At 43.4% G+C, this 25475-nt stretch overlaps 1 protein-coding gene across 5 annotated transcripts in view; it reads right to left on the bottom strand.

Annotated features, from left to right (window-relative positions):
• Positions 1–25475, bottom strand: part of ADGRL3 (adhesion G protein-coupled receptor L3) — a 488937-nt gene that overhangs the window by 53656 nt on the left and 409806 nt on the right. For 4 of the 5 annotated variants that reach the window (XM_050973756.1, XM_050973751.1, XM_050973754.1 and 1 more), the window contains exons 11-17: positions 22179–22362; positions 21238–21360; positions 18882–19090; positions 18026–18202; positions 8392–8601; positions 7654–7874; positions 791–857 (exon numbers count right to left, since the gene is read on the bottom strand). In XM_050973756.1, the coding sequence (XP_050829713.1) occupies positions 791–857; positions 7654–7874; positions 8392–8601; positions 18026–18202; positions 18882–19090; positions 21238–21360; positions 22179–22362 (1191 nt within the window). The remainder of the gene's footprint in view (positions 1–790; positions 858–7653; positions 7875–8391; positions 8602–18025; positions 18203–18881; positions 19091–21237; positions 21361–22178; positions 22363–25475) is intronic. The other variant, XM_050973755.1, reaches the window with a different exon arrangement.

The raw sequence follows: 25475 nt of genomic DNA, 5'->3' as shown, positions 1-25475 counted from the left end.
CATAAGGGAAAAAAACCACCAAGAGTTGTAGTTGGTGGCATGCCCCCCCCTTCCTGATGTGGAAGGCTGCTGAAATGGCTCCCAAGTTGCAGGAGAAGCAGAAGAAGCAGAGACAATGTCTGCATTGAAGTGAGAGTGCCTGGTTTTCTGTGCTAGCCAAACTGTAGCCTAGTCAAAACAAAGGATGGTTTATTTAAGCCATATTGTAGTGATTAAAGTATAAGAAAACTCCAGCTGTCTCTGAAGTTGGGCTCTCTACCTTGTTGCTGTGTTAGCTGATATGTTGGCAATATGCTAAACATGAAGTCACACAAGTTTCAGCTTCTCCTGGTTAGGAAAAATCCTCATCAAACTTATTTTCCAGTTTTGGACTTTTCTTCATGCCCCCCTCCCCTGCTCCCAAATTTCTTTTTTCTTTTCTTTCCTTTTTTTTTTTTTTTGTTTTGTTTTGTTTTTTGTTTTTGCATTATCAATGTAAAACTTCACTCTGGAATTCAAAAAGGGTGTGAGCAGTGAGTGGCATGAAAAGAGTTTGGCACTTCTAAATGCCCAGTGGTAGAAACCAAACTCTGCAAGTGCCCGTTCTGAAGCTGCCTGGTCCATTTTGATCAAGTATTTTGCAATGCCAAGAGCCTCTCATAATGAGGGTCTAATTGCTATGCCAGGTGGGGTCAAAGAAGAACATGCCTTCCTCAAATTAATCTGTGTAAATTAAAGATAAAGAGAAAAGGGACAGCAAAAGTTTTATTTCTTGACCTGAGAGATGGAGTAGTTAATTAGGAGTTCTTACCATAATTATCAAGGTCGCTGGTCCTATAAAGCTCCAAATGAAGTAGGTGTCAAGTCGGAGCCAACATCTGTAATGAAACACAGGGGAAAGAAGGCATTCAAGGACTGCACCCAGGACATACATCAAGAGTGAGAGAGTGACAGAGAAGAATGTGAGCTGCAAAACATGCCGGTGGGAGACAGGAAATATTACATTGCTTGTTCATTTAAATGCTGAATTATGTGCCCAATTTCTGACAGCGCTATTGATGGAGTAAGATAATTACCTCTAGAGGAAGCAGGGAGAAAATGGCACAAGGCCTATTTGCTAAGGCTTTCTGCATCTGTTGGAAAAACTCCTTAAACCGTGGGTTTTTTTAAGGAAGGGGTCTGAGGAACATCCACTGAGCTTCTTCTTTGCTGTGTGCTCCTCTTTGCTCTCCAGCTCTGATGCAATGCAAGCTGTCTGTCAGCTGTCAAGCGAGATGACATTTCTCTAGCAAGTACATCAGAGAAACTTTGGTGCAAATAGGAAGCATGAATTGGACAACAGAAGGCTGAGGTTTAATTAGCTTCAGCAACTTCCCCTTTAAAGTGTTTTATTTCCCTGAACCTCCTGAGTATTTTGTTTCCACTAATGTTTCCAGGGTTGCATATGGTCTGCGCTATCACAAGAAGTTGATTCATGGCCTAAAACTAAATTATTAATCGCTTAATTTCAACCGCATTTAATACTCCCCACATTTTTTAAAGCCCTTGGGAAATTACATTTCCATTCCTAGTTCATTCCAGGCGACAGGAAGATAAAATGGAAGTGACTCGTTACAAGACAGACAAATGTAAATTCCAAGAAAGTTCCACATGATGTTTAAAATAATAATATCTTGTCGTCTTTGCAATGCTGCAAATCACAGTTCCGTTTATACACAAAGGACTGAGAAAGCATAAAACCACTCTTCTACTAAACATCCGACAGAATTTCATGATTAGGCAAGTGACAGGAACTGTGTATATGAATTTATCATGGTGGTGGAGATAGCAGTTTTCACAAATGACAGCTCTAGTGTATGTGCCTAATGCTTTTTCCCTTCCAATGGACTTTGCAACAGGCAGAATGGTCTGTGCCAGCAGCCCCACAGGAGATGATCAGCAGGAGATGCCTGACGAGAGAATAAAGCATGCCCTGAACCTCTGTGGCTGGGAGAAGCCAAAATATGAATAAATTCAAATATGCAGAGAAAACTTCTCACTTCCCTTCCTGACCATATAAATTTCAGGTCTCATCAGCGTTGGAGATGTATTGATATATATACACACAATCATATGGCTATTTGTCACAAATTAAAATACTGCCACTTCCGTAGCTGTCATTCCTGAACTGCCTCTGCAGTTGCTCATCCAGAATCCTCACGTGATAGCACCAAAATCTTAATGCAAGAGGCAAACAGAAGCTTTCAGAGCGATTGCTAGGAAATCTTGTTTCCTCCGTGGCTGCTGAAGTTCAAGGTGATTTAGATGCAGCTGGTAATGGAACAACATGAATGACTCGAAACTACTCGAGTCTGATTCCCTATAGGAAAAGGTTTATGTGATCATGCCATCTGTGTATCACCCATAATAACATCTGAAATGTCACCAAATTGCAACTAGATTTGACAAAGGAATAGAGGTTTCAAGGATAGTGAAGTCCCTGTAAAAAGTGCCCCCCATTCCTAAAAAAGAATGTCTGCATAGCAGCAGCTCACATATTTACATGGGGTTCCAGACTTTATACCTACCCCATCTCCCTCAGGAAAAATGAGTAACTGGTGCTTATGCCTCAGCTGCTGCATATAAATCACAGAATACGCAGCCCCATCACTTTTTTTCTACTGATAATGAGTGCTGGTGTGTGGGAGAGGACTCAGAAGGTTGTGGGGGATTTATTTTTCTTTTAATGAAAATATTTTGAACTCTTTTTTTTTGACAGTTTAACAATCAAAACAACCCCCAGCCCCTGCTGCCCAGAAGTTGGGAACACTGTATTTTAGTCACCACCAACTTAGTTTTCCTTCAGCATAAAGAGTGACCTGGATCTTGGGAAGTCTGGGGAAGAGGAAAAACATAAACCCTCTCTTTACTTCTTGAAGCATGGTGATCACCCTTCACTTACATCTGGTGCAGCTGGTTTTGAATGCGTATAGATTGGGACATGGGCAAAACCAGGGAAAGATGAAATACAGAATGAGCAAAAAGCTGTGCCAGGCTCAGCAAAGAAGAGCAAAGCAACTGGTCCCTTTTCCAGACAGCAAAAAGAACAAAATTTTCCACCCCACTCCCCTAAAATATCTGTCTCTTCATTTGTAGAAAACAACTGAGGATGCTGTGGATGAGAAACAGCAGAGGAACCAGGTCCTGCCATCAGGATAAGTGGAGCATGGAGCAAAAGGCATGGAGCAAAAGAAACCCTAGGAGAAATGGCTTCACCTAAGCTGGAACACAGCTTGTGAACAGAGAAGCCTTTTTTAGGCCTCTCTGTACACTTCAAAGAATGCAATGTCATTTTTTCTATTTGTTTGAATAGAAAATTTGCCTTTCTATGAAACTGTGTATGATACTCAGTCTTGAGGGACTACAAAAAAACATGGGGTTTTTGGTGGTCATCAGGAAGAGATGAAACTCTGAACCTGTTTAAGTCATACCTCATTAAAAATGCAAATTAAGACCAAAACATCAAAACACAGGCATCCCGCCAGTTGCGTTGTGGAGCTGTAAATTGCTAATCAGACAAGTACCACACTGAGCTTTTCTTGCCTTAGAAGACAAAAACCCACACGCACAATGAGCTGCATAAATGAGCTCCTCCAAACAAGGAAGCAATCAGGCAACTCACTTCCCAGAGTTGCTAATCTTGGGCTGCTGAGTTATTGTGACCCTCCACGAGCAGCTGTGCTGTGAGCACGGACTTGCCACATTACAAGTTTAGGCTGTGCTGCCATTAAGCAAACGAGCTCCTCCAGGGCTCAGAGCAAGGCAAGGGATTATCAGGAAATGTGTGTATGTGGGGAATCCTGCTCAAAACCCCATTGCTTCTTCTAGGAGTCACCCAATGCATTCAGTTCTTGTCACAAGCTCCGTGGCACTGCTCTCTTTTTTAATTTCCTCCTTTTCCACAGTGGCAACTCACTATATTCACCTAAAGCTTTGCCCAAGTAATAAAGACTAGGAAGAGTTTACTCTATTTTCTGCATGAAGAGAAATCAAATACTAAACTATCCCCGGTGTGCATTAAATATAACCAATAAACAATCATTAGCTGCCATTGGACCATAAAATTTGAAGAGCCCTAAACATATCATGTTGTTCATGGGAGCTCAGTGGTTTGTTTCATGTGGCTGTACAGCCTCCTTGTCAGGGTGCAGTAATGGGATATGTATGCACCAGACATGCCTTTCAAGGGTGCAATATAGGTTCTGCTTAATGGAGTTCAGCATCCACATAGCTCACGCTTCCTCCTCCAAATACTGGCAGCAGCACTGCAAATAAAACTAGTTCAGTGGAGCCACCCAAGACAGACCACATTGTTGGATGCTATTTTCAGAGCAGCATTTACATGCATGAAATGTCGGTGCCTGGCTGATGGACTCGGAGGCTGTGTACATACAGAGGGCTTTCATTTTGCTTTCTGACAGCTGGATTGCTTACCATGTATATCCTGCTTTATAGCATTCCAAAAGGGGGGAAGAAGGGGGGAGAAACAAAAGAGAGATCCCTGCCATGATGGATTTGATCACCAGTGAATGAATATACCTACAAGTTTCTAAAATATATTGAACCACTCAAAGCGTAGCTGCTTTCCTCTGCAATTTGTGAGAGGCTTTGATATGAAACCCAGGGAAGTATGGAAATATGGAACAGCTTCTTGCTGCTGATTTGGGATGGCCTGCTTCTAGCATGACTCCTCTCAAAGGCTGCTAAAGCCAAAGTTGAGCTTTTACTGAATTTTAGAGGCAAGTTATATGCAACTCTAACTACAAATGCAAATACTATTTTCTTTCCATTTTGCAGCATTTCCCACCATTACCCTTGACATCATATCCATCAAGAAGATGGATGGACTTGGTTAACACATGGGATAAGGCAAATTATTTGTCCTTTAAATTATTTTTTTTAAGTACAATGCCAGTATCTTCTTTTTTGCAACCTAACTTGAGCTGTGTCCATTTAAGACCCAGCAGCTGAAGACATGGCCTGTAAGAAATGGTAACTTGGAAGTTCATGAGAGCATTGCCAGAATTTCTTTGGCAATGTGGGGGAGCCACAGTGTCTGCAGTGGGGTTTCCTGCTTTTCATCTTCATTTGAGAGGTGAGATTCAGAATAAGGTGAGACGCAACATTTCTGATTTACCTCAAACACAGCTGAGCTAGCCTGAACGGGATGATCTTCTAAGGGAATCTATGCTGCTGCTTAGTCACAAAAGCAAATTAGTCTCCTAATATAAGGGGTTTGAACTCTTCTAAAACAAACAAACAACAACACAACAACAACAACAAAAAACCTAGGAAAAGGATCAATCCCTATCCTTGAATTAATTAAGTGTATAAGAGATCTTTATGGAGCAGCTACTCCAAAATGCCAATATGAATAATAGGACACAGGACACTTCAAGAAAATCACAAGCACCAAGTGATGAGTAAAGCAACAGAGGGAGGAACAACTGCCTGTTCCTGGCTATGTAATCTGGGCATGTGTTATAAGAGGGTTGGATTTAGAAAGGAAAATAAAATCAAGAAAACTCTACACTGCGTGTTTAAGCAAATCATTCTGAGACGTATGAATGGTGGCATCAAATGCCAGGCAAAAAACAAATAACACTAACAGCTCCATAAGTCCTGCTTAAACAAATGCAGTAAATAATGGAGGGAGGCAAGTAATATATTCCAGAGGATGTTTTACAAAACCTGGCAAAACCAAGCAACTTCTTGCAATCAAATTATGTATGCCTGGCATATAGTTCACTACAAATTCTAATCAGTTCTACCCTTCTAATAACATTATACTGAAAAATACATCATCATCCATCAACCAGATGGAGCATGATAGTTATACAAAACATATTGTATGGTTTTTATTTTCCTCTGTGAGAACGTGATAAAATTGTACATTCTGGAATTAAAAATTATAAATAAATATTTTAGATTTGCAAATCTCTGTAAATATTTATTTGCAAAATATTATATATACATGTTTAATCATTTAAAATACCACTTCGTGCTGTGGTGAGGGAGACATATTTTATTGGCACACACACAGGACTGCTGCCTCTTCAATGCCAAGATAGCAAAGTGTTTGCTTCAGGGAATTTCAGCCAAACTTTCTGCCTGTACCTTCCATGCCATGGAAACATTTTGGCAACCAAGGTCTATTTGCAAAAGCCAAAGGGTGAACAGTGTGGAAAGTAGCCATAAAATACTACACTGTAAACTAAACAGGTTAGAACAGTGCTCCAGCAATGGCAGATGTGCTGTCCTTTCCAGACTGCTGGAATATGTTTGAGGCTCAATGTGCCCGATGTAGGCCACTGTGAAGAGCTATGTCCTCCACAGGAACATCATAGCTAAGAATAAATTTGTCTAAAGGGACAAGGCAAACTGTTTCCATACCTGATTTAATAGGTGCTTATATAATGCTCTTCTATTCACTCCCCCCTTATATAAGAGGGGGAGTGAATAGAAGAGCTTGTTGGGGCAGGAAGCAGGTGGCAACTGATGGAAAATCTTCTTCAAAAATGGCAATCAGCTGTTGTGTTACCTATTCTTTGCCCTCTAGGCCTGTGAAAGTCAGTCAAACTACTTTGGATAAATTGGTAGAGTTCCTAAAAAACTTACACCCTCCTACCCTTATCTGTAGGAGATTTCCTTTCCTTTCCATAAAGTGTGACATTCATACAAATTCAGGTCGCTGCTCTCCTACTCATGGGAGGAACACAACACAAATATCCATCTGGGATCCAAGCTTGCCTGCTGGCATGGTAATGGATCAGGAGCAGTTCCACTGCTCTACAGATCTGATTTTTCAAAAACTAAAGGTTCATATTTACAAATAAGGTTTCAGGCAAAAAAATCTGCAGTTGAACCTAAGAGAAAATCAAATGCTGCCATGGCCTGACCTGATCTATGCCAAAAAAGAGCTTCAGAGCCACCAATGGCTCTTTACTATATATGCCTTCATATTGAGCCCTTAACTCAGTTAAAGTGAGACTGGAAAGGCAGACTGGCAAGGGAAGAAAAAAAAAAAGGTCAATAAAACCACACTGTTAATCCTATTGTAGCAAAGATGGCAAAGAGAATCAAAGGCTCCATCTTTCCCTTGTTTTCCATTCGGTGGTGTTGCATGATAATCTAACTTGTGCTTTCATACCAGCTTCAGCAATGTTGAAAACACATAAGAATATTCATAATGATAAATTATATAGCTGTTCTGATTTGCAAAGAGCCTAATGCATTCCATAGTCACCACCTATTTTGCCTGCAGGCTCTGTTAATTTGATAGAACAGTTTTAAAAAAAAGAGGAAGAAAGCAGTATTTTCATCCAAATAAGAAATACTCTTTGGTTAGAGAAGGAGGATCTTGCTGATATAGCACCAAACTGAGACTAGGGACAGTCACCTCTGCTGATGTTATGCAATGATGTGACAAAATTTTCCTCGACTGACTTCCCTAGAAAATACCTTTGTAAATAATTTCCTAGTGGGGAATTTGTCCTGCAAGAAACACAGAGATAAGGCAAGGCATGCCTCTTGGCTGAGCTCTGCCTGAACAATTCCTCTGGGCTCCTCATGTCCATTTGTTACCCCCACTCCCATCTCTCCTGAGCAGGTCCAAGCAAAGCCAAGGTCACTCACACTTTGTCCGTGCCGTAGCTCCGGTAGTCCACGGCTGCCGACACGGCCACAATCAGCGCAGGCATGCCATACCCCACCAAGTAGAAATACTTCCTCCGGGAGTGCTCGCTCTCAAAAACCTCCACCAGCATGATGTACAGCTGCACACCCTCCAGGAACATCCAGGTGAAAGCTGCCAGGAAGAAGAAGTGCAGGAGGGCAGCAAAGACGGCGCAGGCAATCTGCATGAGGATTGAAAAGAGCAAGGGAAGGTGTTTGTAGCATGATTAATTAATGCAACAGTCAGGAGTACTCTTACTTGGAGGCTTAATAAAAATGAGGGTGTTCTTATCTTCCCTCTCCAAAGGAAGAACTTTTTTTCACTTGGGAAATATGTGTGAATTGTTTTAAAATAGTACAAGCACATGTATAACTGATACTAAAAGATACAAAGGTAGGCACGTACACAATCATGCAAACAAGGACATGAAGATGTATACACATGAAGATGGTATAAGCTCATTTTTACAACCTGCTTATTAAACATACACACATCAACAAATAACACACATACAGCCCCTGAAATAAGAGCAGTCATTAGCATGTGAGTCCCAGTCATCAGCTGGGGGCCCAGCCCTGTGAGGACTCATGAATGAAGAGAGTGCTGGAATGTTTCTCACTGGTCAAACAGAGCAGATGCCCTGAGACAAGAGCCTGTGACAGAAGCAGAAAGTGCTTTGTAAGTGCTTTGTCTCTTACCGGCTGGTCAGTCCGGTTGATGCCGATGAGGAAGAGGAGCTCTGCCACGAAGAGGCTGATGCACAAGTTCTTGTGAATCGTGTTGCGGTCACTCTGCAGCCCACGGAAGAAGCAGAAGGTGAAGATGCAGATCAGGAGGCAGACAAGTGAAAGCAGGATGCCAACCCATGTGATGAAGTCCAGGAGCAGGTCGTGGACGGCATCGCTGTGCTGAAGGTAAAACAATAAAATCTCATCAGGTGCATGATGCATGACTTCTAATGCACACAGAGTAAGGTCGTCTGTGGCACAAGGCATGAACAGCAAAAATATTAAATTCACCTAAACTTGAACCCTGCAGCAAGAAAGCTGCAACCTGAAGCAAAGACTCCAAAGCATCTTGCAAGCTGCAGGTGCCCTGAACAGACTCAGACCCCCAAACCTTGCAAAAGCATAATGCTGTTGATGAAAATACTGAGATATCAGGGCTAGTCTTGCGTGCAGCTCAATCTTTTACAAGCATGGCAAAGGAGTGCCTGGACACCCAGTATACAGAACCATTGAACAGAGTGATTCAAGTGTAAAAAAGCATTTCATGCTAACAACATCATGTCCAACAACTGCAAGTCCATTACAACCATTTGCCAACAGTGAAAAAAGACTCTCTTTAAATGTTCAGAGATGTATGAGCTTGGAGGCTTTGGAAAGAAAGAGATCGCTTAATTTTTTTTTTCTTTTTCCACGGGGGAAGGAGAAAGGAAGTTTGATTTTTTTTTTCAAACCCTGGAGTTATAGTTTAGAACTCCTGGGAAGTCAGATTGATCCTGAGAACATTACCCAGAAAAAAAAGACAGACCTTTTAACACAGATTTGCTTTTAAACTGTAACAGAACAGTGATTTTAAGACATCCTGGAAAGTGACTGATTCCCTGTGATGAACTTTTAACGTGGATGTAATTCAAAGCCATGCAAACAAAGCCAACACAAAACTGGGCAACAAAGTTTTCTGAGAGTCAGGATAGGTGAGCCTTGGCTCTGCTGACAAAACATTGCTGCACTGCTCCTGAGCTAACACTGCATGTCCCTCATGGAAAGAGGAGGCACGTGATGAGACCCTCCTGGTGAGAGCATCGCACTACCTTCCCTATTCAGGCTGTAAAACTCATCCATAATTCCCCAAGCTTCCACCAGATGTGGTGAAATTATAGATATAATTACTTAACAAAATGTAAAAAAACCACAAGAAATACATGATGAGCCACCAGATGACTGCTTGGGTATAAGTGGTTAGAGTGAATGAGCTGGGGAAAAGACTGGCTGGAAGTCTCTGGGGGGCATTTCACAAAGACCAGAGCACCTCGAAGTCCAGCTTTGTGGTCCACCAGCTTGTGTTATAAATGGCAATCACATTCTCCACCATTTCTGGCATTTTGATGACTTGGGCAGTATGTAGGCTGGCAAATATAACAGTGTCACACTTCAAAAAGCCAGGGCAAAGTGGAAACATTTTTCTCTCCATGGGATAAAAGCTTACGACAGATGGAGGGAAAAGGTGATTAATTTATCCATTTTCTTTGCCTGCTTGCCAATGATAAAGCCACGTCAAATGTCAGGCCTTTCCCAATATACACTCTGCTATGTCGGCACACGCAAGAAACTCAAACCTTTCAGCTCTTTGGCTTTACCAGCATGAGAGAAAGGCATCAAATGACAATGAAAGATGAGGAGTGATTCTCTGCTCCATCCCTTCCATGCTAGGAGTTTTGTCTCCAGGAAGACTTGGAGGTGGAGGGATGGAGGGCTCCTTTGCCCAAACCCCCTTGCATCTCTTTCCAACTATTTCCAATACCCAAGGAACTAGAGGTCACAAGTCCAACGGGGAGACAAGAAATCATTGTGTGCTTTCTGTGGCTCATGACAGAAATGCCTATTCCAGCCAGCTCATCCAGCAGTGCCCAGAAACCTGACAAGATGAAGCACATCATTTCCCTGGCAGCTGCACATTGCTTTATCTCAGTGTCATTCCAGATCATCCATCCCTCTTAACTCTGCGGAAAAATGTTAATGCAAACCTTGCACCTTGCAAATCATTCTTTCTTTTGTCTGAGGCTGCAGGGGAATGGCAGGAGAACATCTCCCTGAACAAACCCTCATCTGATTAGACTGGCCTGCCAGGCTGAATGGACCAAGAGCTCTTGGGCGGGGCAACAGGAGAAGGCAGCTAATGCAGGTGGATGCAGAGACAAAAAAAACAGGCAGACTTTGGCCAGATGCACACACCCCACCTAGATGGGGCCAGATTCATCCATCCCAAGACAAATTTAGCATGGTGCAGGGAAAATTCTCCAAGGGCTTCTTCTCTCACAGATCCCAGCTCCTGGACATCTTATCACAATACCACAACTCTGCTGAATTTAAGACATGATGCAGGAATTACAGGTGGTTTTGCTCTTGGAGAGGGATCCTACCATCTAGGTTCTTTGCCTTCTTCAGGGAAGGGCTGCTTGCCCAAGAAGCTCACCATGCTAAGCAGTAAATATGCTTCATTGCTGTATCATTATTATTATTACTATTATCACTCCTACTGCTTTTTTTTTAATATTAATTGTAAAGATAATACTGATTTTATGTACGTAACACTCATCCCTGGAGTGCTGGGAAACAACCATAAAAACAACTTCTCCATAATTACAAACTCCCTCCCCAGACTCAACAAACTCACAGAAGAACAAACAGAAAGGAATAATAACAATGAACTGGGAACGAGAGCAATTTAAAAACACCTCAGGGAAAAGGAAAATATGAATTTGGAGCTTTTCTAGTAAAGTCCAACAGAAGAAGTGAGTTGAATTTTAAAGGCTGGGTACACTCCAGCCTGTTTGAGATGCCCAATTTCAGGGCTACCGCAGAGCAAATAGATCAGGGAAGACTTGATAAGCACTGGCACCTTCCCCATGGCAGTGCCAACTGCTCCCTCAGGGCAGGCACATCTGGAGTTTGTACACCAGCAAGTACAACAAAAGGCACCTTGCCTTTTGCTGGAGACTAAAACCTGTAAATTACTGCACTGTTACATCAATCAGAATAACATGGGAAGGGAACAACAGTGGTAACCTCTCCCAATGCCATGAGGTTTTCCTTGCTATCACCTGATCGCTGTGTGACAAACAAGGAGCAGCATAACCTGGCTTACACAGCTGGTATATGGAGTTCAAGGGTTATATATGATACAGGACACACCAAGATTTTGTACATAGGTCTCAGCCTTCAAGCCCGGTCTCTTAACCACAGAAAAATGCAAGAAGAGCAAATCTTCTCTTTACCAGTCCAGCACAGTTCAAAACTCCTTGACTGAGGATAAAACAGCTGAGGTGTGCATGCTAACCACTGAATCACAGCATGGTGAAGGCTGGAAGGGACCACCAGTGGAGTTGTTTGGTCCGACCTCTCTGCTCAGTTCCAAGTGGTCTCTGTGCCACTGATCACAACCCTCTGGGATCTGCCATTCCCAGAAGATCCCTGGGAATATTTTTCCAGCACAATGAAAGCCCTAGTGTCTCTAAAGCATGCAACATACATCTGAGTCCACCAGTGTATTGACTACAGTCACCTCTTGCTTCTCAGTGATCTTCCCAAATACTTGGGCAACCAGAAGAGCCCACGAGAAATACCAGATATCAGTCCAAGAGACAATTCCCGACATCATCAACCAAACAACTCCTTGCCCAAACGCACCATGGCTCTCCAGACTGGTGCTACATGGTATAGCATACGAGACACTGAGGTTTGTTACCACTGAGCTACACTCGCTTCACAGAATAAGCTGACACACAGATTATTTTTAGCACAGGAACAATTTACTAAGTTGTTCCTTACAAAAAACAATACACTTCAGTGACAGGGTTTCTATAGTAAGTATGTTTTACATTTATGATTTAGTAAATGCAAAGCCCAGTGAAAAGAGATGTCTTTGGCTTTGGCATAAAGACCTGTTTTTCTTCCAGTGGGGCCAAGAGCAGTAGGAGGAGAGTGCTGACAGGGATTTGTGCAGGAGGAGTTACAGGAACACTGGTAGCAACCACAGCAGGGTGAGCAGGCAGCCCCAATATTATCCAGGCTAGGAAAATCAATGAACAGCTCTGGCAGTGCCTGTACACCACAGCTGAGCTAATAAAAACAAATCCTAGGGAATGTCAGCTTATGACAGAATGGCTCTCCCTGAGATGAACAGCCATTTCCTCCCTTATTAAAAACATCAGCAAAAGAAAACAGCAGCCAAACCAATCTGCCAGCAGCAAAGGACACATTCCTTTGCCTAATCTGTCCTTCCAGGAATGGAAGAAGTAATATCTTTGGGGGTGGAAGAATAAGCAAGCAGTAAATAAAACCACAATGTCATCAAACTAGCTCAAATATGACCGCTCAGTGCCTGGTGGGAGCTGGCAGAGTGCTGGGCTGGGCAGAAACCCAAGTGGGACAGGTCTGAACTTCTGTGCATTGCTGATGCTGCTTCTTGGATTTGTAGGTCTTTGGAGGTATGCAGGTCTCTCTGCCCTTTTTCCCCCATCTCTGGTGCTGAGAGGATTTACTGCTATGACCTGGCTGTAATGCTTTGCTGGCTATGTGCAAAGGGTTACTCAAGAGGCAGATGGTTTTGTAGATGTGTCAAAAGCACCAGCTGGGCTACAAGGACTGGGAGGAAACCCCGAGGATTCCTAAAGTGCATCTGAGCTGGCTAAAGTCATCACCTGCTGTGGCTATGAAAGCATGAGAGGCTTCAAGGGAGAGTTTCCCCTCCTGTAGCCAAGAGGACTATGAGTCAGGGGGATCCCTTTGCTTTAGCACCCATCCTCTCCATCTTCCCCAAGGATGCACACAGGGAGGTAAGCAGCTGTGTTCCACGGTGAATACAGCACCCATGGACCTGGTGCACATTGCCTCTGGGCTCTGCAAAGGTGATGTGATCATTGGCACCATCAGGTCCTAACCCAGGAATAAAGAGAGTAAAATTGCCACCTGAGGCCTCTGTGCAATATTCATGTCCCACCTGAAGCCTCTGTGCAATATTCATGTCTTCTGACTTTAGCCATTCACAAGGCTCAGATCCTTAAGTGTTCCTACAAGGGGCTTTAGTCATCTTTTCTCTCCTTGCCTTAGTCCACGAAGCTGCCGTGTCATATTCTGCATGGGCCACACAAATGAGCTTCCTCCTCTCCTGCCTTCCCCAGCAAGATGAAGCCCTCCTAGCAGAACTCTCTCCCACAAACTTCTCCCCAAAAATCCAACAGCCTTCCAGTGACTGCCAGAAGCAGCAGCCATTCTAAGTCCTAGAAATCTCCCTGGCCAGAACAAAGCTGTAATGGGGACAGGTATGCATAGAGAAATGGATACAGACCTCACCTCACCATGTGTCACAGGCACTACTGCAGATACAACACATGGCAAGAGCCCACTGTTTCCCCTGTACTCATCAACCCCACTGCAACTGAGAGGCAGCTAAGGTCAGATTCAGTTGTGGAGAGGAGGTGAGGCTTAGGAATTATAATTGCGTCCATCATGCTGCTCTCCCATGATGGCTGGATTTAGGCAGCTCTGATTACTCACATGGCATCTCCAGCCCTAGAAATGAGCTACAGAATTTGTGCCAAACATGGTGTAGACATCCACCCAGCCAAGCTGCCAGAAATGTGAGTTTCTGGAAAAAGCCTGGTCACAGTGTCATCACATTCTGCTGTCACAGTGATGGTCCTACTCAGCCCAGTGCCGAGACACAGCCGGGACATGGTTTCACCACGGCATGGCCACTACTTTGCTTTGGCCATCACATTCACCCTGCTCTTGGCCAGAAAGGAAGGGCGCAGCAGGACACAGATCAAGGCTTAGCACTTGCCAGTGTGAGCTACGTGAAGTATAGAACACGGGATCAGCCTGCAATAACTCCAGCCTGCTCCTCTACTGCTTTAGGCAATGGACTGCTACATTCCACTTAGACTTCATATATTCCTTTTTCTCCTTAGCTTGTCTTATGCTTCCACTCCCCAAATAATTAGCACAATGAAACCTTTTTGTGGTAAAGAAAAACACCTGAAACTTTCCTATTAATTGCAACAGTAAAACACCTTTTTTTCCTCCTTTCTATTTGTATTTAAAAAAGAAGAGTAAGATCTGGCAATCACTACATACTGATAAGGAACATTTATCTACCCTGGGGGTACCTTTGCTTATTCTGGTTTGGGTGTTTTTTTAAATTGCATTTTCTCACCAGCTCTGAACTTGTTTTCTGGCTGCATAATTTTCCCATGATACATTTAAGATGCATCTGCTATAATTAGTATGATGCAAAGCACAAGCTTATGAAAAACAACTTGTAAATTTTGAATAATTCTACAGCAATTACATAGGTAGGATGGCTTATTTAACGATGGGATTTGTTCCACAGCATGGGAGCCACCACATTTCTTTTTCAGTGGCTGGAGGGGGACATGCAGGTGAGGGTCCACTGTTGCTCCCAGCAGTTATGCATCCTGCTTGTGTACAGAGCCAGCTCTTCATCTTGGATGCTGTTATTTTACCCCAGTGGGTTAATAAGAAACTCTGAGCCCAACTTATTTTAACAAGCAGAAAGCATCTCCAAATTAAATTCTCCTCTTAATCAGGTACTGTCCTAGTCAGACCAGAATTGATTCCAGCAACTTCTACTCTTCAAGCACACCAATAAATCCCTGATGCCATGGTCAGCTGGTGGCATTTTCTGTCCCTCTGTACAAAGACATATTGCTTTTTCACACTGGAGAGCCAGATGGCCATCAATCACCTCTCCTCAACACACTACCTTCCAGCTCCACCTTGCCACAGACACACTGCTAAAAATTACACCTCAGCCCAAAACTCACAGAGTGGCCACCGAGACCCCCCCGGAGAACAGGCTCTTGTGCCATGTTACCAGGCAGGGAGACCATTCCTGAGTAGATGTGACACTTGTCAAACTGGGCCTGTTTTTTTATTAGCAGGATGATGATGTCGGCTCCCCATGATGCCCAGGTTTCAGTCTCATTAGGCAGGGTGCTGTGGATACTCTTTAAGGCAAAGGATGTTCCCCCTATGGATCCAAAAATTCAAACAACTGAAGTCAGGAAACTAAAAATCTCAATCATGGGAGAAAATTGTTTCTGTTGCAAAACTCCCAGAATATTATTAATTATTGTGAGAGGTCCTGGTCATTGCCAGAACACTGGTCTAAGAGGTCTTGCAGAAACACACTACGTCATTTCCCCAAGGATCATTCCACCTCCAAGAACACTAACAGGTCATGGAATGACTGAGGAATGTCTTTTTGAACAGCCACAAGATTTAAAAAAGTCTCAAAAGCATATCTATGAGCAGTGAGCATGAGTCAATGAATGACAACAACCCCCATTTGTTTTTAAACCTCCACTATTCCAAACCAGCAGGTATTGTGCTGCCAAGACTTTAAAATCAACTCATTACGATGGCATAAGAAATGTCACATAAGCCACCTTCTGTGCCAAGAGCCACATGGTCACCGCCACCATGGAGAGAGACCGTGCCACCAGGAAGAGCAAGGTGACAAGCAGCTGGCAGGACAAGTTGCAAATGTCTGCATATTTATATCTGAAATATGTGGCTGTGTTATGTGGGAGGAAACCCTGCCCTGCCTTTGCCCTCAGGCCAGGATGATCACTGAGGTGGACATGCCAGGAAGCTGTCCGGTTGTATCAGAGTCAACAAAGTGGAGCCAATTTGGCTCTTACAGCAATGGTACTTTGGCTGCAGCCAAATGATAAAACATGACCTGAAAGTCTTGAGGGCAGTTGTTAACACCCAGGAACAGCAACTAGCTAATAGCACACTGGCTTGGCACTAGGGAAGCTTCCAGCTGCAGCTCTTTCCAACATGCTGGATGAACATGGGTGAGGAAGGGTCTTACATGCTTTTGCTGCAAGTTGATGTAACAGCAGCTCTACTTGTCTCACGAGGTTTGGATGGGAAGTGCAGACAAGGCTGACCTATTTGCAGTCTGAGAAGAGGCTTGTTGAGCACTGGGCTGTATCTGCACCAGGCAGCAGGGATCACCCCCATTTTCAGCAGTGGAGTGGATCTCTATCGGCACTTCCCAGCTGCAACCTCTGATTGCAGTGACTCAGGCACATCTGTTAATTCCAGGTGAGTGATAACGAGCCAAACACACATTTCTTATGAAAATTCAAGCAGTTGTAGGCAATTGGCAAAGCCAGACCTGGACTGCAGAATGCCATTAAGCTGTAAATATGTGCTCTGAATAGGCCTTTTCTTCAGGCATCTCCAAGGACAATGGCACAAACATTTAATGGCATGTTTCCTGGACTAGGACTGCCTCCAGCAGAATGAAGTAGTTACCACAACTTGCAGGAGCAACAGATATATCTTGCCCCCCTCAGCTGGACCCAGCTGTTGTGTGAAATGTGCCCCCAGGCTCCCATTTATTTTTTTGCAGAACTTTTGTCATACATGATGCTTATTTAATATATATTTTATTGCAGCTCTTCATATTCCTCTTCAGATTATTAAGTGGAATGGAAATACACAAAGCAGTGACACTGGAAGACTACTTTAGAAAAGCAGTTTTAAAATCATAATAGCTTTTGTGGTTATGCTGGCTATAGAAGCTAATCTGAAAAGTTCTGCCTGCATGGAAGATGCCAGTTCCATATCTAGCTCAGAGCTGTGGATTTTGCTACTGCGCCAGGCACATGAAATGGAGACACCACAGTAAAAAAAATGACTAGGCCAAAATCTCTTGGGCATCAGGGCCTTTTCTTCTTTCTCCTACAATTTAGACTGTTCTCAACCAAAGACAGCCAAGGCAGCTCAGGAAATGAAGGATCATCGCAACCATTCCCTTGAGTAAAATCCCAAATGTGCGCTTCGCTCCCAAAACCACTGCTACGATGAGGAATATCTACCTTCAGGATGAACTTCTTTAGTCATGTAAAAAGCCAGATTTACACCATGGACATGTGTAAATGCAGGCAAGGGAACAAGCTGGTCATGTACTGGCCTCAAGTAGATGCCCAGTCTATACAGGATGGTATCAGAAGCTTGCCTCTCATGTCTCGCACTCTGCATCTCTCTGTCACACAGTGAGATGCAGACAATGTATTTTCCCCTTAGCTGGAAGAAGGAAAACACTGTTGGCTCCACAAATACACCTCACACAAACACATGTGGCAGTGTACCTTCAGCTGCTACCAGCAGGACACCCAACCTTGCACCTCATGAGACAGACTGCGGATTTCTGTCCCCCTACCCTGCTACTCCCTGGTGACACAGAGAGGACCCTATGAGAAAGAACCCAGCCAGGAGATGTTCTATAGTAGTTAGCAAAGGATATAGCAACAGCTAAAACTGTTCACTCACTATCCCCAGCTCAGAGCTGCCCATGCCAAGAGCCCAAGACAAGCTTTGAATTGCTGTGACTATTTCCTGTTTCACCACAGAGCAGAAGGAAGACTTACACCAGATGGTTTCTATTTTCAGAGTTACTGTCACACAGCAACTTCCCTGCTCAGCTCCAGCAGTAGTAACAGAATGGTGCCACACATTGACCACTTTTCCTGCCCAGTGCATTGGCAATGTGGGAATCTGCAAGGCCTACCTTAACTTCCACATGTGCCATCAGGACTGCAAAGTTGGTGAGGTGGTTGCAGGAGCACGTGGTGTGTGTCTTGTTAGTTGTCAGGAGGCGACAGCCCTGGGTGGACCAATACCCTGTCATCGTACGCTTCGTGTAGCTCCAGAATGAACAGTTTGGGTTAAAATTTTCTTCTGACTGCTGCAGGGAAGAAATTAATAAATGCAGTAACAATGATAGGCTCTCAGAGATCTCTAAATGCACTACTGAGGCTCTTTGTAACTCTCACCCTTTAATTTTAGATAAACAATTAGCAGTGGTATACACGTCAAGTATTAGTTCCCAATACCAGAGAAAGTTAGATTGTTGCTGCACTCTTTGCTAATGCAAACTTACTTCTTTGTTCTTGATTAATTTCAGACATTGACTAAATCCAGCTCTTCAAAACCAGACTGCTTCATTTGCATTGCAGAGCAGAGAAATTAATTGCTTTAAGCAATCAACTTTTGCAACGACCGAGCTTGGCTAGCAGGAGGACTAGCTGTCCTCTTTCACTGTAATTCCACTTCCCTCTAACACCCCCTGCCACCATGATAAAATAACATTATGGTCTATTCTAATTTATTGGTAGTTTTTAATTACAGAATGATGCGTGTCAGCAACCGAGCAACGGGCATCAGCTCAAAGGAGACACTTTCTTTACTTCTATTAATGCAATGTAAAAGACACCTTCTCCATAAATAACACAAAGTGCAGAGGAACAAAAGTATAATTCAAAATCTAATCAAGGACTGCTGGGGGCCTCACAGCAGCCAACTTTTGCATCATTTCTTTTCGGAAACCAAAAACAAAGAGAGAAATGCTTTCTGAACTCACACACCTTGATGTGCTTGACAGTAAACACCACAGGATCAGCCAGGTAAACCTTATTGCTGAACTCTTTATTTATTGCTGCCGTGATGACAGGGGAGTTGACAATGACGGAGTGATTGGTCGACATTGCCTCTGTTCCCAGCTTCATGCTGGCATTCTCCGTGGAGAGATAGGTGCCCAGGTTGTTGTACAGCACAAAAGCCACCCTGATCTCACCTAGAAGAGAGGTAAGAGGTTAGACAGCCAGGTTGAGTCACTGGGGTGGCTTTTTGTTTTTTAGACTGCAAATCTTTTCTCTTAACCAACTTCAAAACTGCTCTGAGAAAATGTGAAAGGACCAGAATGTGGCATATGAAAATCCACCTCTTGCCAATTCCAATTCCTCTTGGTGAGCACCAAGAGGTGCAACAAGCAGTCCTTGGATAAGAAGGGCAGAGCTCCTTCTTCCAAAAGAAACTTTTAAGATGAGCAGAAGACAGGCAGGAAAGGTGGGCTTAGTTTTGGCATCAGTAGGTGTAACTGGCTTCAGAAAAAAAGAGGCCAGGTGGTCCATTTCCCACCTGACACCACTTTATTCTCCTGGATATACCTGGGAAACATGTTTCAAGCTGACATGTTGCACAGATGCAGTATAAAACTATAATTTAGTCTAGTAGTAAATTAAAACTATCTCAGGAAAATGTAGGGATGAATCTGGAAGAAGAAATCAAAACCTTTCCAACAGAATTCCAATCTCACAAGACAGGTAAAACATAATTTCAGAAATTTCATTTAAAAATACATTTATTCTCCTAATTTGCCAATCAGATAATCAGAAAAACACCATTAGAGAGCCTGCAGAAATCTGAGTCTACCAGCCAACTGTTTTTAACTAAAACCATCCAGTTTGCCTTCTGTTTTGCACATTATTTCACAGCCTATAAATAAGAAAGGAATGTGATTAGTTTGCCTTCATATGTATTAGTTGTGGAGAGGTATGTTTTTGTTTCTATATGAATCACCACAGCATCTGAGGAAGGTGAGGCACTGATGACTCCAAAGGTTCCTCCCAACCCAAATCCTTTTATGATAATTCCATTTGTAGCTCTTTAGTGACCTCTGGGCATGTGTCAAGCTGGTGAAAATTGATGGGGTTCTGCTTTGAACAGAACTCCAGTGATACTGTGTTTCAAAGTACAAAACTTTCTTTTCATTGCTGACAACAGATAGCAGAGTAACAGTCCTGCCCTGTTGGAATTTTGCTACACATCTTGGGTTTTAAACTTTCTCTAAAAGAGATACTTCTCAAATCCTATGTGCAAGCAAGACAATGACAAGACTTTCTTTAGCCATCAGACAGAATTTTGTCAAAAAAGTTTTAGAAATTTTAACACCTCTGGTCTGGTTTTAACACTGCCCTATCATTCCATGGTTTTTTGCTTTACACAGAGGAGGGTTAAGCACTGGCAGAGGTTGCCCAGAGGGGCTGGGGATGCCCCATCCCTGGAAGTGTTCAAGGCCAGTTTAGATAGGGCTTGAGAAACTTAAGCTAGTGGAAAGTGTCTCTGCTCATGGCAAGGGGGTTGAAACCAGATGATCTTAAAGGTCTTTTCCAATCCAAGCCATTCTCTGATTCTGTGTTTTGCCTGCAGTACCAAAGCCCATATATGAGTGTTGTCCCCTGCACACAGATTAAATTTTAAAGGAACTCAGAAATGGAGCACGTTGGGCCCACCAACAGATGCCTATGAGTTTAAAGTTGGTCTACACTGAGGCTGTAGAGATCAACAAACATGTCTGCTCAAACTCCTGATCTGGAGATAAATGGCTTGGCAGGATGAAGACTGTTCACATATAACATCATCTAAAATTTATGCTGGATCAGAAGGTTCATAGGATACAGAAAGGCACTAAAGATTTAGACTCATAACAGTTAATCAACCTTTTCTGCCATGTTGGCTCATTATTAATATTTGCTACCATTGTTTCTTCCCTGTACTTTTTCAGATATTTGTATGGTGCCCTGCTGTGAAGCAGTTTACTCAAATGAGCCTCTTATCCCATCTGAAGCCTCCTACTGCAGAAATCAGCAGTTAAAAGCACTTCTCTGGATTCAGCACTGTGCCCCAGAAGCCCCATAATTTAAGGATCTGATGCATTTTTACCAGCACAAAATACTTTTGAAGGCTGTGAATCACTTAGCAACATAATACATTCCCAGTCAGCCAACGTAGCTTGCAGGCAAGGGCATGAGCAAATGACACCACTGTTAATTTAAATGTTAACACAGCAATTAATACTTTACTTATAATGGTTAAACACAAAACAATGCCTAAGGCATGACTGCCTCCTGAGGTTGGTGTGGCCTGAGGTGCCAGACCTACCATTTCGACCATTTTGCTTCAAGGTATTTGCTGACAGCTGAATGGCGCTTCCATGGCCCATGTTCTGGGGAAACTTCAGATCTTCCAGATTCCCATCTGTGCTTAGTCTCGCAACTTCCAGCTCTGTGTGCAGGAGAGACAGACACTAAGAAAAAAATCTCTGCTGAAATTATCTTCAACACGGTATTTCAAAGCTACAAAATGGTGTTCCAGACCAGCTGAGAGTAGGGGAATTAACTTACAATGCTGCATGCTAGAATGTGTTTGGGCTCCTATTTCTTTTTAAATCTTTGCCCTGAAGAAGTTTTAAATTTAATTAAAAAAAAAAAGGGCGCAAATAAATTCTACTCTCTGCGGAAGACAAAAGACAACCGGTTCTTGTAAACAAGAACCTCAGGATATTAAGGACAACGGTTAAAATGAAAATCTGAGAATACTAGTTCTCTGCCACTGGCGATTGGTACTTTCTGTAAATGTTATCAGTGCTCAGGATCTGTATTCATGGAAATAGAAAGAAGAGTTGCTCTCATTTTACATATGCACAGTGGGAGTGCTGGTGCTTTCCATCATGCTTGTTTTTTAATTAAAATCAACAATCAGCTGAATAAAGACACAAATTTGTATGAAATGAAATACAATTGCCTTACGATGAACAATCCCCCTGTGAAGCTCTGCTCTCGTTGCTCTAGCACAGATTATACCCTCAAAGTCGGGAGTAATAAAGGCAGGTCAGGCTCTCATTTTCCATGGGATTTCAAGGGTAGAGAGCTGCCTTATTCCTTTAGGCTCTCTTGGAAAGACTTTTAAGTCCTTCAGACAAAGGCCCAAGACGTATCTAACAAATCGCTCTCCAATTAATCTAGGGACCAGACCAAAGCCGGGCTTCCCAGCCTTTACTCCTCCACTGGCTGCTCTCGGTGCTTAAAGGATTCGCTCCTTACGGATGTTGTCGGTGTTCTCCCGGACGATGTCTGTCTTCAGCAGGTTGTCAGCCAGCACGAAGGCACTGTCCTCCACCGTGTCCAGCAGCTTGGTGGCCGCGCGCTGCTGCTCGCTCGCGTTCAGGTCCCTCCATGCGTTCAGAGCCTGCGGCTGCAGGAGGTTGTTCACCGTCTCCACCATGGCCTGCAAGGCGGAGGGATGGAGTGAGAAAAGGCTCCAGCAAGCCTAAAGCACCACAGACCTCTGACATATGCTCAGTCCCATCCTCCACACACATCAGTTTACAGGGGGACAACAGCATCTCCTTCCCCCACCCATTAGGGCAGCCTGCAATGGAGTAGGACAACTTCTATACCATCAGATGGGACAGGGAGGAAATACTGATATTATTATAAATGCAGGCTGGGAATGGTGCTTTTCTGCTTCCATTATCTTCAGCTCTGGGCTTGGAAAAAGGAGGAATTAGGGCAGGTGGGGAAGGAGGGGTAGAGGAAGATGACGGTTAAGGAAACATGCAGGAAAAACCCATCTGCAGCACCAGAACTCAAGAGCAGGGCTGGGGCACTCAAGGAAGGTGTCTGGTATCTGCAAAGGCTACGCTCCCTAAAATATTTCCCACCACATAACCTCTGGCAGGCAGCCATGAAGACGCAGAGATAGCTGAGTTACACCACTTCACCCAGAGCAGCAGCAGCAGGTGCCCGTAGAGATTTAGATAAGACACTTGCATTTCAAATCACTGCATTCAGGAAGGAGCCAGCCCTGCAGAAACTGTTCCAGTCCCTCCTACAGCGCACCTTCTGCCCTGGGCTGCCACGCACAAAGAGCTCTCCCATGGATAACTTCCCAAGGTTAATCTGGATGCACACACAGGATCACACAAAACTGCACTGGTCTCATGACTGCAAAATTACTGCAGTAGAATTTACCAGACTGAAGGCTTTTCTCCACCTAAGTCCTCTGCTTTGTTACTAACCAGAGCTGACTCAACCACTTTTCAGTGAACATTTTTTAATGAGACCAGCTGTACCAGTTGATAGAACTGATTGTTCAGAGGAAAAGGATAAAAAATAAGCTACTTTGATCATGCTTTCTTCAGCTGGTTAGGGCCTAGTCACCAGGCAGGCCTACCCCACAGACAAACACCTCCGCTGCCAGCTAAGGCTGACTGCAGAATCCAACCTCCCATTCAAGATGAAATTGCTGCTTGTAATGATTTTCTGTATGCTGAGCACAGATGCATCAAGCTCACTCCTCTGCTCTGCAAGCTGATGACAGTCCCATGGGACTTCAACATTTTCCAAGCCTAAAGTGTGCCCCATGGGCTCACTGTCAGGGGAATACTTCATCATTTATTCCTGATACTGTTGCTAAACCCATGGGTGGAAAGAAGCTGTGGCATAGCCCATTCTCCAGCAGAGCCCTCGGGAAGAGTGCTGCAATGGCAACACGTGGCACGGAGAATCCTGACTCACTCACCAGTCATGGTCAGGTGCAAATGAGCAATGGGAGGATACAATCCCATTGAACTAGAATTTATTGCTATATCCACGTGACCTTACCTGGCATTTCAACTACAGCAAGGCTCAAGGAGAGAAAAGGCAGCTGGAACTGCCACTGTTGGTGCTTTTAATCCCAGCAAATATACCTTCCTTGAGTATGGAAGGTTTCTCACACCATCAGATTTCCTGTTGGGAGACTGCACCATAATTGGGCTCCTCTGACAGCACAAAGCTTCTACTTCCACAGTTACATTGATTCATGGTCAATTAACTCATTTGTTCTTATGCCAAAGCTCTCTTATACCATAAACATAATACCTCGCTCATTTGGTCTTAAGTGGAATTTGATAAGCATAAAGCAATTTTTTAACTGATTATTAAACTGATTTTCCTGAATAGTCTAAAAATTATCTTAACACATTTGCTATGCACTTGCAACAAGCTGGTTAAAATTAGTAATCAAGAAGAAATAGAAAAATCCATAGCATTTAAATCTGGTATTTTTCTGTGTTTTAGAGTTTGGAAGCCTGTTCTCTGCAGCTCTTAATAAAATTCTGTAGTATACTTTGGTAGCTTATCTCTTCACAGGCAAAAAAAAAGGTGGTGTTCTTTTCCAGTGACCAAAAAGCTTGATTATTTTGTGGTGCAGCTTCTACACAACATGGTGTAAAGACCTTTTATGCCTGGAAAGCAGAAAATGAGCATTTTTCTCCCCTTTCAATGTTATCACACAATTTGCCTTACCTTCATTTAGCTCAGTTCCTACCATTATCTTAAATTCTCTGTTAAAACAACTTCCTGCATACTTTTATCAATATCTGAATGGTGGAAAATGTCTTTGCAGCAGATCCAGCTCCTGGCTCTGGACAGAAAGGTAATGTCTATTCATCAGAATATGAAACAGATGCTGAAATATCTGCATTACAGTGAAACATCTGCTGCAAAGACTTTCCCCAGAAAAAAATAGTATTTTATCTAATGCATTAGTTGGGGGTTTTTTGTTTTAGATGTGCACATATGTGTGCATGCAAGTTTGAGAAAGCACACCAATTAAGCCTAATGTACTGCTTCTTCCTGCTCCACGTGCACTCCCCACCCAACGCTGAGCATCCCTCCTCTCTAAGTGATAACCTGAAACCAGCCACTTCACATCACTTTGGGTCTGGGGTCAAACACAAAAGCTCCAGGAAGATTTCCAAGGACTTTGGGTCACATCCTTGCCATGTATCTGAACAAAGCTGGTAGACTGTCTTTGTTGGCATTACATCCGAGATTAATTTAGTCCCTAGCTTTTCCCAGAGGGTCATTCCCCTCACCTGTCTCAGTGCATTAATCAAGTGTTCCCCACGTTATATTTCTGAGTGCAGCACTTCATTATGGCCGAGTGCTGTGGGCTGAAGCCAAGGAGATGAGGTGCTAATGAAATGTTTGCATTTTGGACAGGAGCTGAGGTAGGTGTTTAAATGAAACAAAACAGCTGTTATAGCAACAGTGCCTTGTGAGACAGAGATGCCAACTGGGAAAAGTTGGGCAGGGGAGTGGGAGTTGTGGGAAAGCAGGCACACATGACAAGGATAGGCCTGTGTCTTTACATTTAAGCTGAGCCTTTGTGATTTACGTGGGTTTGGCACCTGGTCCAATGACTTTGTGGTCAGATGAAGCTCCAGCATAGAAGAATCAGCTGTGCCAAACCTCCAGGAAAACCTCTCAGTGACCAGCTAGAGGAGGCTTAGCCCTGAGAGAGAACCTTCAAAATGCAGAAGGCATGGGATAGGTACACTTGGGAGCTGATGG

Source organism: Serinus canaria, chromosome 4 (genome assembly GCF_022539315.1).
Source record: "Serinus canaria isolate serCan28SL12 chromosome 4, serCan2020, whole genome shotgun sequence".
In the NCBI taxonomy this organism is placed as follows: Eukaryota; Metazoa; Chordata; class Aves; order Passeriformes; family Fringillidae; genus Serinus; species Serinus canaria.
This window is presented reverse-complemented; position numbering and strand designations above follow the sequence as displayed.